Source organism: Rhea americana, unplaced genomic scaffold (assembly GCF_003343005.1).
Source record: "Rhea americana isolate MKP2758 unplaced genomic scaffold, rheAme1 scaffold_13, whole genome shotgun sequence".
NCBI lineage: Eukaryota > Metazoa > Chordata > Aves > Rheiformes > Rheidae > Rhea > Rhea americana.
Window position 1 is genome coordinate 1,343,028 of NW_028185372.1, and position 15,269 is coordinate 1,358,296.

General features: G+C 38.7%; 1 protein-coding gene across 2 annotated transcripts; it reads right to left on the minus strand.

Annotated features, from left to right (window-relative positions):
- C1QTNF3 (C1q and TNF related 3) lies at window positions 1–14,747 on the minus strand. Of its 2 annotated transcripts, none has more exons than XM_085326306.1 (6): window positions 14,638–14,747; window positions 9,236–9,347; window positions 6,536–6,690; window positions 3,664–3,793; window positions 2,186–2,285; window positions 1–795 (listed from the first exon to the last, which is right to left on the minus strand). In XM_085326306.1, the coding sequence occupies exons 1-6, from the start codon at window positions 14,719–14,721 to the stop codon at window positions 636–638; spliced, it is 741 nt and encodes a 246-aa protein (XP_085182432.1). In that variant the 5' UTR covers window positions 14,722–14,747; the 3' UTR covers window positions 1–635. The 2 variants fall into 2 exon arrangements, with proteins under 2 accessions (XP_085182432.1, XP_085182431.1); XM_085326305.1 differs by having other exon boundaries at window positions 14,434–14,747.
- Window positions 14,748–15,269: the final 522 nt, after the last annotated feature.

The following is a 15,269-nucleotide window of genomic DNA, read 5'->3' on the forward strand; positions in this document are numbered from 1 at the left end:
GAGAGAGAGTAAATATATACTAAAAATCTACAAAAAATGACATCAGATATACCTTCAGAGGTTTGAGATGGCAATGCAATAAACCTGAATTCTTGACATCATTATTTTCACATTTTTTCTCCTGTTTGTAAAATTCTTTCTAGGCCAGTAAAAACTTCTTCCTCTAAATCTGCTCTCAGCTGAGCTTATTTATCACTTATTCAGGCCTGTTTCCATGATGCAAGCTTAAGTGAACACATAAAAAGAATCAAATAAAGTAACAAAAAATCATGACTCCATTCTTCAATTCCTGATGTATACGTAAGTATATTTACAGACAAAACTGACTTAACTGCACARACTGCTCTCTAAATCATCCTTTGCCTTTGTTTTTCAGTTGTTTTGGTGAAGAGWGCAATAGCAACATTTAATGGTTCATTAGATGCAACCTAGATGTTAATATATCTTCTGTGRATCAGTAATTTTGTCAGCTACCCAATGTATTCAGCTCATCTCTGATACACAAATTGCAACACACTGCATCAAAACAAGCCTTCTTAATCTTTTTTGTGGTAATGCTATTCCACAGTCCAGAGAAAAATACCAGCTCAAAAAAAGAGGCTTCCTCAAATGAGTATCTTTGCTTGTTTCTTTTTTTACTTTGTTTCAAAAAGAAGAAACCCAGCAAAGGTGGAGAAGCGTTGATGGTCCCCATGGAGGGCTCCGTTTCCCATCCGCAGCCAGACTTCATCTCCCTTGGCAAGTTTTAGCACCGCACTGTTTCCTGAAGTGTCTGCTTTCCCTTTTGATTCATAGCTAAGGATGAATATTTTACAACAATTCAGCTCTTTCTTTGTTGACAATGAGCAAGCAAATAACTTGAAAAAAAGTCCAAGAAAGCACAATGTTATCCTAGGCAAAATTTCCCTCCAAGGCTCGCTAAAACCTTTTATCCTCTCTGTTTGAAAATTTTGCATTTGATCTACTAGTCAAATTTTGCACCTCATTTAAGGCCATCAATTCATTCCTTTCTGAAATTCTTGAAGTTTAACTTACTCAGATTTTATCTAGAGCAACAGAACAAATTTATTGTTTAGAATGAAACTCTGCTCATTATTCACAATACTCTGGATTTCTCATTATACTCTTTTTTTCCCTTGGATTCATCCTAGCTATTTTTACATGCCCATAGGTCAGCAGTCTCATGTAAGCTGAGTAAGTACCTGTACTCCCTGCTGCCAGTAGACAGTTCACGGTGTCCTAAGGCCCTTTGCTTGAACTTAGATCTGTCCAGTGTGGGCTAACCCGCTGACTTTGTGTGTGTGTTTGTTTCCTTTCTTCCACTTGTCTTTTCTGACATTAATGCTTCAGGAAAATTAGTTGGGTACTTTTTTTTTTCCCCCAAGATCTTAGGGGGGAACAAAATACCCTTTGGAGATGTCTCTGTTACTGGCCTAGACAACTTAAACGAAGCTGCTATCTTTTAAGTGCCTAAAATCCAATGTGATGAATCTAAACTTTTGTGTGTATTTATTAAGGCTCGAGAGAAAGCTTGATGTTAGCATCAGGTCTGTTGTTAGTACTAAGTGGATAATAATAAAGATATCTTTTTTGGGGGGTATTAATCTGGCTACAAGCTGTTGACTTAGTCCTTACAGAAGTTGCTAGGCTAGAAATGTATCCTGTTCCTGATTATTTTCCAAGTAATCCAAATGATTTTTTTTTTAAAAATGTTTTAAGATATGTTAATAATAAAGCCTGTAAATGGAGCATTATCATTTCTGATTCCTGCAGTTACTTACTCCTTACTACTGCAGTTTAAATGCCCTCTTTTGAAATAACCTGTTTTTYTCTAACCTTTGATAAGACTTTTATTAGTTGCTGAACTTTTCATTACTCCCTTTCTCTTATAGGCCGTATGAAAATGAGGACATGTTTTAACCATAGGACTCCAACCCTGATTTGCAGTGCTTTCYCAAACTTTAAGGAACATCTGATCAAGAATAAATTTTAGGCACAGGTAGCAGGTATGATCCAAATCTGCAGGTTGTGTAGGGCAAAATACARTACTATTTCTTTGTTGTTTATTTCACCCTAGTGCATTCCTTCGAACAAGGAACAATTTCACATTACTTGCAGTGGAGAAGGAAACCACATCTGTACAAACGCATCTTCTACGGTGAAAATGGCTTGGCTCTCAACTTACCTATATAAGCTGAAAACAGTATTGCCGTTATGCATCAGGTACACATACACTTCTTCCACATCTTCATGTTTCATCATATTGAAGGTGAAGAAGTACACTCCTGAAAAAGTTTAAAATTTATAACGTTTGCTTCGTAGAGTGAGATAGTCATGCTACAGACTGGTGCTTCTTGCTTAGAAAACCTAACAGCCAAGACCAAATTTGTCTTCTGGTTGTCAGTAGCATTTTGCTTCTGCTTACAGTGTGCCAAAATCTGACTCATTTTTATTCTGCATATGGCAAAGGTTCAGCCACATCCCATTCCAGAGAAATGACAGCAGTTATGTGCATTCAGGACTGCCTATCTCTTCCTTCTCTCCAAAAGSGAAGTTTGCTGGAGACTGAGCCTAGTGACCCCTCTTTCACCTTTTCCTCCTTGCTCACCCTCTCTCATTTATTCCCAAAAGGGCAATCTCCACAGCAGCCCCGATAAAATCGGTCCTAGAGGCTGTCCCAGGTCGGGCAAGGCACGAGCCTTATAGCAGCACCCATTGCTGCACATCTGCTGCACTGTGTCCTGCGCAATGTGGACATAGCCTTTGCTCTCTGCCCTTGCACAGGCCATCCAGTGCCTTCACCTTTTTTAGSTCTTTGAAAGGCACTATCAGTGCTGTCAGTACAACCACATTATGTGTCACGAGGTCTATGAGACTCCCACAGGAGGAAGGACAAGCTTCTGGATCCTCAGCAGTGAGGTCTGTAGCATTAATCCTGGAATGGTCTGAGTGCTGTGAGCTTAGAATTTTTATCAAAGTCCTTAAATCATTGTGGGTCAAACTTTAATGCAAGACAAGTGCCACAGGAAGCTTAGAGGCCTGACTTTCATTTATGCTAATCTCACTTTTCACAGCAGAGAATAAATTAATGGAAGGGTGAGAAAGGCCAAGTGAAGGAAGGTGGTCTTCGGCTTTGCTCAGATGTATTTTTGATGAGGCATGTRGCCATCCATCCCTCATTGCTCCTCCTACACCACATGAGCTGGGGGATTGACACAGATGAAAAATGACTCAAGAAGAACMTGTAATGCCTCGTTTTTAGCCACATCTGGCCCAGCTTATGGYGCAAGGGAAAGCAGGGACAGCGGGAGTGACAAGAGATAGGAAGAGATGACTGTGAAGCTGCCACTGTGACGTGAAACCATGGCTCTCATCACAGCAGCAGAAGTGCTTAAGGTCTCAGTGCAGGCAGTCCCATTCTCTCCCCAGTGCTGGCCATGCATCCTCCTCTTGCTTTGGGGCCGGCACTAATCCCACTGGTGAGCCTTCTGCTAGCTTGCTGTGCTTCCAGTCTCACTTTTTCTGAAGGCAAGAGCTATATAGATTATTCCCATGAGCCTCATCAGTGCCTTGTGCAAAGGCACTAGTGTTTTCTCATCGCTATTGGCCATGCTTCTCCCCATAGCTCCCAAAACTGCATTATTTTGTTTTGAAAACACTCACCATTCACTGGAGCTCCAAATCTACCAGTCATGACATCAAAGAAATTCCCAACATTGGTTTCGACACTGCTGAAGATGATGCCACTGTTCTGATTACTGAAGTGAGTAGCCATTGAAGCCATGAATGCAACCTACATAAATGCAGTTCTTATTTAGTGAGTTATTCATGAAATGTGCAAATATAGAGGAATCAGCTACAGAATTTCGTCTCGTATTTGTGGTCTGTTTATTTTCCTGACAGAGATGTTCTTCTAGGGCCTGATCCAAGGCCATTAAACTCCAGTAACAAAACTGCCATTGAATGAAATTGGAAGAGGACTAGCTTCCTTATGTTCAATTGGGCTATTCATGACTGTAAAACTAAGTGTATGGGCAAGTGTTTGCAGGTCAAAACCTTAGYTTGGGATTTTATTTCCCTGAAATTCTCTCTAGAATGATGCAACAGAAAAGTGTTATTGAAGCGTATGATGTTTTGCATAAAAATAATGCAATTAATTTTATATGTTCCCCAGTGCATTTAAGCTAGTTATTGCTTTTAATTGAAAATGTGAAATAAATTAGTCATGATAAAATCTATACACCTTAGTATTTCTTGCTAACTACCTTCAGAGATGCATGAAACATATTTATTACAGGTGTCCAAGAAGTAAGTGACTACGATTCAGCAATCACTGCTTTTTCTCTCTTACCAGGTGCTCTTTCTTCCTTAGTCAAGATAGAGGGTGGAAAGGATCAAAAGAGGAAACTAAGAAAGTGAAAACTGTGCTAAAACTTCGTATTAACTTTCTTGCAGTGAGATGTATTGGGTGTGGAAAATATTTCACAGGAAGCAGTGCAAACCATTCGCCCAGGAATGGTGGGAAAAGGGGTTATCTGATCTGCGAGACTGTGGTTCCCCAGCTGACTGTCAGTGGAGATGATACAAGCAGAGTCACTGCATGCGGATGCCAGAAGGCCATGAAGGGACTTGACATGCAATTTATTTCTGTCTCTCAACTTTTTAGATGAAAAGTGCTCAGTTACAGTTGTTATTGCTCCTCACAAAAGTGAGATTTCAGCTACACAGGAATTTAAAAGAAAAAAAAAACAAAAACCCTTCTTCTGATTTCAGGTCTAAACAAGAATGCAACTAAAACAGGCAAAATCAAATGCAAGTTTGGATCCAAYACTGGAAATCATAAGCTGTCGGCTCAGAAATCTGAGGAGCAGCAGATGTGAGCTGAAAGACTGGGTGTGTTTTCTTTATCTCTCATGGATGCATTTACCGTAACAGCAAACTCTTAACTTCTTGCTTCTCAGCCAGGATCACATCRAAGTTCATCATGTGTTAAAGAAAGCAGCTGCAATGGCAGCTTGATGGATTTTATTACTTTTTGTCTAGATTCCATTTCACATTCTCTTGACCTCAAACTACTTTTCTTGGGCTCTCCAGAAGAATTGAAAAAGGTATCTTTTCTTCCCATGTCTCATTTTGAAGTAGCAGATCAGCATGGGTACAGATGTCTTTCAGAATAATCCTGTACTTAATGGTATTGTATTCAGAAATGTTTTCTTCTCTCCCTAACCCTTTCCTAAAATTCTAAAGCATGATGTTGACAAGAAATTATATACTTTACTCTGAGCAGATTTTTTAAGCACATCTGTTAAATACAATGAAAGAATTTTACTTTAAAGCAAGTATTGCGATATGAGCCTTTGTTTTTCATCACCTTTCATTATTCAGTATTTAATTAAATCAATACCACTAACTTATTGTTAGGAAAAATACTTGATAGCACATTTTAAAATTGCAGAAGTATCTATGTTGAATGTAATTACAACAAATATATCTTTCAAGATATTCAGCTATAATACTAATCCTAGTTAATTCTTTTAAGAATGCTAAAATAATTCTGCTCTATCACAAAAATCCATTAAATTTGGAAACTATTTTCAGGCTGAAATTTATTTTGTGCAATTATCCCATCTCCATGCAACCCAGGGCTRAATATGCAAATACACACAATGCCAAGAAATTCAAAGCAATTTTTCCCACATTGCAGACAGGTTGATTTACTGGTAACTTTGCTGTTAATTTTCATGCCTATTCTGAAGAGATGAAGAATCCAAAAGCTATGCAATTAGGTTAACACAGCAGTGAGCCCAAACAAATATACCCCCCTCCCCCAGCAGAGCTGACAGCTCAGGTCTGCACCCACATTATCATGCTCACGTAGGTTTTGGATAGCTCAATCACAGAGAGAACCTACCTACTTCTCCCTCACAGCAGCTGTAAGGAAATAACCTGTGTAGTTCAGAGCAACATTTCTAAGGTGCTGAGATATTTAAAAACAYAGATAGCTACTGAGGGGCATTTTTCAAAACCTAAAGACTCTGGACTCCACTCAAAGGTTTTGACTCAATACTTTGAGGATTTGGATATATATCCTGCTGTAGATCTCACAGGGCCTGGCAGACCTCAAAAGTGTGGGGCTGAGTGATGCCTTTACTGTTCTCTCATGCCCTAGGAAGTGCAGAGATGTATATGTGATACAGCTTAATGGGGAAATGATGGTCCCTTTTACTTTTCTTTAATGATCCAGATATTGGCTTTCTGCCCTAAAAGGGAATAGTGTATGCTTCTTCCTGCTCATTTCACAGCTGGATTCTTACTCTGAGGAAAGACTAAGTCCTGGTGTCTTTCTTTTCCAGGAAGATCTAGCAGAGCACATTTCTCAGTCCTGAYGAGTGCTGTATGTGTCATTCTAGACTGTATTCACTTACAGATGGATTTACTTCACAGGTATTCTACAGTCATCAGGCACAGTTTTTCAGAGGAGAGAACTCCATAACACAAGCAGTGCTGCAGACAGCATGAGCCAGGGATTTTGTACCTGCAGCTCTGGAGGAATCCCAGGGTAACCCTTCTCGCCTTTGGGTCCGTGATGGCCACGCTCTCCCCTTGGTCCCATGTCTCCTTTGTCTCCTTTCTCACCTTTGGCTCCTTCCTGGCCTGTTGCTCCATTATTTCCATTGTTTCCATGATTTCCTTAAAAGAAACAGAGCTTTCTGTTTGACTTAAAGAACTTCATATAATGTATTCTAACAGATACCTGTAATGGGGTCCTTTCCCACCAGTTCACAGCACATGCRCTTTTCAGTGTCATAAGACCCATAATGAGCTGCCAGTGGACAAGCTGTGTGGTTAAGCTGGATGTTAAAATTTTGATGAGCAACTTTCCCAAAGGAGATGCAGTTGTGTTTAAGAGTTAACCCTCAYGCGACCTTGGTGTTGCTGTACAAACTGCAGGTGTCTTAGGTCCCTGTGCTGGTAGCTGTAGGACTAGGCATTTGTGTGGGAAGAAATCTCAGCAGATGCAAGGCTCTGAGAAAGCAAAGGCCACTGCCCAGCGGGACACGTCAGATAGTCCGTGTGGGCGCTTCTACTTTTCCTTGTGTGTAAAATCTTGTTTCCTGCTGCTTTCGTACGATAATTTGGAGGCATATTTTGCTGTCTTTAAAATACATCTTGCAAATGTAGAATGGCAGTAACCTTAACTAGTTAAAAGACACKTGAGGGTCTACATTCTCAGGGTGCAGGTTACCTTGAAGCGGTTGACTGGTCATTCTTAGACTTAAAGAAAGACAAAAGTCCTGTAATGAAGCTTTTCTGAAGTGGTTTCATATAAAAGATTTCTGCATCTGCAGTATTACTTCCTGATGTTTACTGAGGAAATTACTGAGAAAATGTTGGTGACTGACAAAATTTTAAAGCTGGATAGAATAACCAAATAATTACTATGCTTACCTGAAGCAAGATCCTGACCTTAAGTTAATAATGAAAGGGATTAGTTAATGTAATCATAGATCTAATTCTACTGAATTGAAACAAGATTCGTTGCAGCTCTGCTTATTCTTTGATRCAAAATGATTAGTTACTCTAACTGTAAATGTACAAGAGGAAAGTATTGTCTGAGGTCAAATCTAATGAGTAAGTGATTCTTCAAAGTTTTTGTATTGAGAAAAAAATTGGCACCAAACAAGGAAGCTAAATGATAGGTGTAAATAAGTGGATTTTTGTTTGAATGGAGAAATCAATAGCCTTTAAAAATGAAAAGAATGCTCCTTCATATAAATCAAGAGCCACTTCTCTGTTTAGAACAGAAGTGTGCAAGCAATATTTGAATCAATCAAGTGAAGTGCAGCTGCTGTCATTTCCCTTAGGTGTGTAATGATACAAMATGCAGCAGATGAAGGAGACAGAGATACGTCCAGCTGCAGAAGGATGCTATGGAGGAAGCATTTGTGGTGTCTTTTGGCAGCATGAGGGTGCGACTGWGTTACATTCTCACACGAGGGAAGAGCAAAGCTTGAGTCTGTGCTGTGCCCAGATATGGCCACAGCAGTGTACTGACTGGCAGTCCCAAAACTATGGGCATAACACAAYATATTCTCTCACTTCTAAGAAGCCAACTCTTTGTTAATACATAGAGCAGTATTTCAGCATAAGAAGCCTCACTATTACATTTTTCCTACATCTGTAATGATCAATACTATTATAAAGGACAGATGCATGAAAWAAATTGTAGCACATAGCAGGCTAATGCCAAATATACCTGATACCTAATTATGCTTAATAGCAAAACATGTCAGAGTAACAGTTTATTTCATTATTTTTCCAATCTGAAGCTAATTCTTTAAACACTTCATTTAGAACAGTAAGTCAGATATACCCATTATTGGAAGATGGTTCTCTCATAGTATCTAAAGTCACCTTAAGGAAAGATTCCTTCAATTTTTTCTATGTGGTTAYCTGTTGCCTCTGTTAACTGTAAATAAATTTTTGAGCCAGATGGATAATGAAATAGTATTTTTACTGTAGTAACAGGAAGAGAAAGGTTAGGAAGATGAGACAAATCTGTCAATCAATCAGTGGCATGTTCATTTACCTTACACATCYGCTTTAGAAATGATCATTTCATGAAGGTGACAGCCATATCAAACTTACATCAACATACAACTAGCTTTTTCCCTTCTGCAGGTTCATCTTTTTCCATACCAATTACTAGAYCAAATTATACCCTTTTCTTATGTATCCTGTTATTCTATGTGCATTTTTATATTATGGAAGGCAACAAGAAAGAATAGAAAGAAGAAATTTCCATGAGAGAATAGAGCATGCACGTCTCTGTAAAAATTTGGTTTGCAGTACACTAGGTAAAAAATCTCCTAAATGTAACACAGTTTAGCATTGTGGTATATTTAATGGTAAAAGCAATAGTTGACCCAAGGGAACAAGTTCTCCCAACTTTAATGGAAGGTTCATGCAGCTTTAAGAAGAGAGAACAATTTGGCCTAGAAATGCAAAAAGACTACTTTCAATAYGAATTTCTAAAAGCTGAATTTTATTAACAAATCATTTTTCACTGGAGTAGCCTTTATAGTATAACTGAAAGCCCCTCTCTTCTCCGAAATTACAGAAAAATCTGTTTCCAAATCTCTCCCCAAATTCTGATGTTCAGACCATTCTCACAGAATATCCTGAATTTATAGCCTGCAAGCAGACTGGTGAAGAATGAATTAAATGTCTTTACCTGGCATCCCAGGGGGCCCGGGAGGTCCTGGGGGCCCTTGGTAGAGTCGAACTCCAAAATCACCACGGCAGCAGGTACTGCAGTCTGGATTCTGTGGTCCCGCTTGTGGGGGCTAAGTGCACAAAAATGGGTTTTAAATAACTCATTCATGGAATGCATCAATCATATGCATGTTGGTTACAGGGTCTTCATTATATATTCTCAGTTTATATATTTGCATAAGTTTTCAAAACTCTTCTTATCTGGACTGAAATCTCCCATACTTGGGCTTCCCCAAAGATGTTATTTTTGGAAGATTTAAGAAAAAAGCTCTTCAAGTAGTCTAAGAGCTATATGAACATAAAAAGAAGAAAAAAGCTAACGTGTTAAAAAATGGGAGATTTGGCAGTAAAATAATACTGAGTAATGAAAGTTAAATGGATATATCAGTTAGGTTCCTATCCTGCTTTTCACTGATCCCAGATTTCAGCAAAGACCCCTTGCTGACAAACAAGCCTAAGTGCAATGAGTAGCAGGAAAGAGGGGCCTGCCTTTGGCCTTCAGCAATGAGCTGTCCTCTGCTAAACATCGAGAAAACTGGGTCGGAWTGACAGGAGGAGATGTACAAAGTTGTTCATGTGGCAAATACCCGCTAATGACCCCAGACTTGCATATTTACAGGCTATTAAAGTTAAGAGAATCTACTAAAGTGCCAAGGTACTTGAGAAAACTCAAAATGGCCATGAGGCATGCTGGCATGGACATTTGATTATTTATAGTTGTGGATGTGTGATTATGAAAATATGTTTATATGATGAAGCATATAGCACCTAAATAAATAAATKAATGTGTTCATAATATGCATCTTAGCTACTGTAATAATAGTTTGATAATAGTTTTTTTCACGGCTTTTCTTTCCCAAATTACTGTATTTAGACTAATGGATTCTCATTTAGTTCTGGTTAGATTTTGTAACTAGGCTGTCATGTTGATTTAGCAGTTACAAAGCTTTCAATGGTCAGCTGAGGTAGAGGTCCTGGGTTTTATTTTATTTTTCTACCACCTTCTCATTTTTCCTTCTTTGCTGCTTTTTCTCTACAATTCTTTGCTATTATCCTGAGGTACAGATCTGCAGTGCTTAAATTCTGCAGGGGGATAGTCACACCAATCTGACTGCTATTTTTTCCTAATCATTCTCCTATTTATCTTCCTTTCCTCTCTTTCCACTGTTGTTCTTTATCACCCTCAAATTACTTGCCTAATGCAGACCTACTGGATTAACTGCAGCAAATGAGCCCCTGGTGAGCTGTGAACAGCCAAATAAACATATAGCTGCACTGTATTCCTACCCTTGAGGCTACCAGCTGGCTTGATCTGAAACGTTGAAGCTTACTGCTCATCTTTTGAATGATGATAAGCACATCCCCCAAAAGTCATTAGTTTCAAAAGGCTCAGGAATTTATGTTTTTGGATATAGAAAAACATCTTTTATGCAATGGCTCTGATGGATCAGACACACGCAGTGTTCAGCTGGAAGCACTGATGGCAGAGTTGCCACAAGGAAAAAGGCCAGACAGAGAGCTCAGAAAGCAGGCTTCATGTTTAAAGAGGYATGGAAACATTAACAACTGCCAGTGGTCAGAAGGGCTTTGGATTATGGGTTGTTGGTCAGTCCTATGCTTTTTACTTTAATTCCAGATAAGGGCTATATTGTATGAGAAGAAATGAGTTCTATCTGCTGGACTGTCTGTTCCTGGAGGACCCATCTGTATCTTTTTTGCTGTCTTATTTCTCCTAGCTGTTAGGAAGGACACAACAGACAATTTCCAGATGTACAGGTCAAGCCTTTCCTAATATGAGATAAGGAGTAGCCCTGCTTTCAGCTAGTTTTCCATCCTTGAAGAGGATCCAAGTGCATGTGGACTGGAATTACACAAATGTTTTGCACCTCCTGGAATGCTAATGTTCAATGTTGAGCTGAGCTGGAAATCTGCAGCACTTTTTGAACAGTGCTTGATATTSCTGGTAAGTGGGAAGGCCAACTATAGAAGCATCTGTCAAGAGCAAACAGAACCAGCCTAAAAGTATCCAATGCTTAGAGCGGTAGATTATAGGTAAGGAAAAGCATGAGTCCAGCAAACTGGATTTCTTGTATCAAAAAGAAGTCTTACTCAAGTGTGTAAGGCTTTCTCTGCAGAGGTAACACTTGTTTCCTTTCCCAGCACTCTGAAATCCTGAACAATATTATTAGTTAACCAGCAATGTTGTTGTAACTGATCATAACTAATTTGATGTTATCTCTCTGACAGCTCAATAGGTTATTACATGTGAAAGGGGGCAAGTCCTGCCAGCTTGGTTGTGTTAGAAAAGTTCCACTGACATTAAAAAACAACTACTTATACAAGTCGTGAAGTAATATTGACTTATTTTCTTTACTAATCCTTTGACTAGGAGGAAAAATGTTCACAATCAGCTGCCAAGAGCAAGGGATATTCACTATGATATTCTAATCTCTAAAAACAGAGAACTTTGTAAAAAGTACATTTAAAGTAAGAATCTGTGCCTAATATAAAATTACACTCAAATGGGACATAAAGATTAATTGCAGCCTACTTGCCAAAGGGGTCCTATGTAGCGATTTGCACATAAATTTTATTGCACAATGAATCATCGTCATTTTTTTTCCAGAATAGGAATATGATTTAGCAACTTGTGAAATGCATCTGCCACATCCTAATACAGATAAAAAACTAAAAATGAGAGCAGTGAGGATATTTGCTGAACTTCCTTTGATTTATTGGAGGAGGCAGTTCTAGGGAGCAGATGGCCTAAAAAATTCCTTTAATYTAAACATGTGATTCAATCAGAATTGGAGAACCAGCCTTCTTTCCCCTTCTTGCTTAATTTTGGGGGTTTCTGTTTATATTGCCTATGACAATACAGAAAAAGAGCAATGTACATCCACCACTCTTGGCTCCTGTGCTGAAAGAGAATTAGCATGCCTCTGTGGGCACCAAAGTCCTCCGTGCCCCTTCTCCTGCAAAGGAATAAAMAAACCACCAAAATTCAGGGCAAAAGGCCAATAGGCAGCGGGTACTTTGAAGGAGGAACATAAGGAGGAACATGTCTGGCTTTTCTCATTAGTTAAGAGTACTAGAGTGCTTGAGAAATGCACGTTATATTTTTCAGAAGTTACCAGCAGCACAGAAACTGGCCTTTTACCCAGTGCAGCAAAGAAAAATGCTATTGCGTCTTTGGCACAGTGGTGAATGGGATGTTTAATACACTTCAGCAAAAGGGTCAAATTCTCTAGTCCGAGCTAAGATAATCAAGAAAGCAGGGATTTTAGGGATGAAACTTTTTCATACAGAGCCTGGGTGTTTTCAGTTGTTGCAGTTGCCAAACAGCTTTCAGATAGCTCAAGGAGAAGGGAGAGGTTTGATATAACTTAAAATATGTCCCTGCCACCTTTGCTCCCCCTCTGCCTGGAAACCCAGGGAGTCTCAAGATGGAAAATACCTATTGCATCAGCCACTGTGTGATGGATTATCCCTGTTGTGCATCTGCTAATGCTCCATTTCATTTAAGTAAGCCAAAAATGGCATCATTTCCCCAGCAAAGATTGCTTCCTAGAGACGAGACCGGCGGGTAAATGACCTGTCATCAGCTGTACTCAGGCTGGCTGGGCTCAGTTTTAATGTCACAACTTCTTCCCCATGAGACAACTGCTAACACATTGTATGGAACTGCCTAATGAGAGACACAGGCACCCCAAAGATTTGACCCTTAACAAAATCATCGTTTTATATTAAATCCTGCATTATCTGAAATTATGTTGAAGTCAAGGAGAATCTTCTTTAACTTCCACCTCTGTAGGGTCTGTAGCATGCAGCTGCCGTGCTCTTTGCAGTCTCTATGYAGTAAATAGGAGCACACACAAACACACGCTAGCTGGCTCATTGGGCTATATATCTGATTGTTCACACTGTTCATACACTGTAAGTGCAATTTAACATACCCACAGTTAAATACCTATTTTTGTGAGTGGATTGGAGGAACGTGTAACTCCTACCCAAGAAATCYGAAATGTAATACACTGCAAAATTTAACTACAGGGAACGTAGGGGTGTATTCAGTCTATTCCAATACTTGGAAGTGTTTCAGTTCCTTAAGCTTAGCACAGTACTAAAATCAAATCTTTCTGTTTATCATGAAGTAGGTTATTATTCARTGCTCATCCACATGCCCCTGATTTTCTGAACTCAGAATATCATGATTACGTCTGAAAAAGYTGTAAAACACAAATGCTAACAGGCAAATTATACAGAGTTCAATCATTTGTATCAGAAATAGGAACAAAACATTCAYATTATTGCTTCGAAAAGAATACCAATCACCAAAAACTTTACTTGAACAGAATTTCATTTTGCCTAAAGTTAGAAAAAGCTTCATCTTCTCTCCTTCATAGATTTACCTTTAGATTTTGATTGCAGTATTTTACGTATAATCAAATGATGCAATTTTCATTAGCTGTGAGCTAATGACTATAATATATAAATTGCCATGTAAACAGCATAAAAAGAGCTCCAATTTAAAAAACAGGCACTACAGCTGATTTAAAAAACATTTCATTCCAAATGTTTTTTCCATTGAAACTGAAAGTCATTTTGATATATATCATTACTAAATCTACTTGGATCTCAGATCAAACAGGCATCAGTGCCTTTTTTTTTTTTGAAGCTATTCTTTAGAATAATAATTGTGAACAGTGAGAATTTTATTGTTTGTCTCAAGCTCAAAAGAATGTATTTTCTATACATAATTTTCAAGTAAACTTATTCTCTGCTATTTGAATCCTTCCAAATATTTCTGCAAATTCCATAATTTTCCTTCACATCCAAGTAAGTTAATAGAGTATAAAACTGTAATATATTAAAAAAGAAATACTCTGAAATAATTAAGAGACTCTATATGACAATACACAATTGCACAGGATCAGAGTTTCAGCAAAACAAAGGGCTGCTGTGCATGTTGGTAACAGTGTCCCAAAACACTGCTGGTTCTACCASTTCATTAAAAGATTCTATAAAGCAACCCGGCAGGATACAGACCAATAAACAGCTTTAATAAAATTCATTTCATAAATATATCACTAATAATCTTAGAAAAAAATATCTCATTAGCTTTAAAGTTATCATTAAAAGATTAATTCAGAGTACCTGGACTCTATCTGAGGTAGTCAGTTCTACATCATCTACCTCTGGTCTCAGGACTTTTTGGTCTGTAGAAGTGCTATTAGCAACAGTCCACTCTATAAGTTGACTCCGCTGTTTCAATATTTCCCTGCTTCTGGAACCTTTATGGCCAGTCTGGTGGTGACTTTGCAATACTTTGGCCACTGGTTTATAAGATCTTCTGCTCACCTCCATGTATTCATCTTGACACAGGCAAAATGGAAGAAAAAATAAAGCCAGAAGATGCCAACTGATGAAATCCTTCTCTGCCATGTTATTCAAAATAATTTCTCAGGAGTCCAGCAAATGTCTTGCAGAAGGAGAACCTCTTTGCAGCACCAGGAGTTATGTGGTCCTTTCGGCTTTTCCACTAGTAAGCCTGGCACTGAGACCGGTACCAGGTTTTATATGGTTGTGTGCAATAAATAAAAYGAAAAATGCCAAACTGACAGGATCCTTCATCCAAAATCAGTCATGCTTCTTTAAACAAACCAGGCATTATTCACCACCTCACCACCACAAGGAAAATTGATTTGTATGCTGGAAATGGCCACAGCATTTAACGGACTCCCGTGGTTCCTATTTGGGGGCATTAAAAAATGTAGCACCTTTTCTTTGGCATGTTTTTGTTTAAGTGTGAAAAAATGTGATGGAAATGGAGAACATGTGGCTAATGGTTTACGTTCCTTGATTAGACATGGAAAGGCTGTGAATTCACACTCTAAAATGTCTTTTGGACACAGTCACCTTCCTTATTTGCCAGGAAATTCGCACACACAACTGCGTCAGCCCAGTCTGAAAATTCTTCCAAGAGCAATTAG

Bases quoted from the DNA above. Each gene is read 5' to 3' on its own strand.
- C1QTNF3 (XM_085326305.1), bottom strand. From the start codon at position 14,721: ATGGCAGAGAAGGATTTCATCAGTTGGCATCTTCTGGCTTTATTTTTT. The intron at 3,794-6,535 runs GTACAAAATCCC...GCATTTATGTAG, and splicing joins GGATTCCTCCAGAGCTGCAG to GTTGCATTCATGGCTTCAAT. The intron at 796-2,185 runs GTAAGTTGAGAG...ATTCATCCTTAG, and splicing joins ACTGTTTTCAGCTTATATAG to CTATGAATCAAAAGGGAAAG.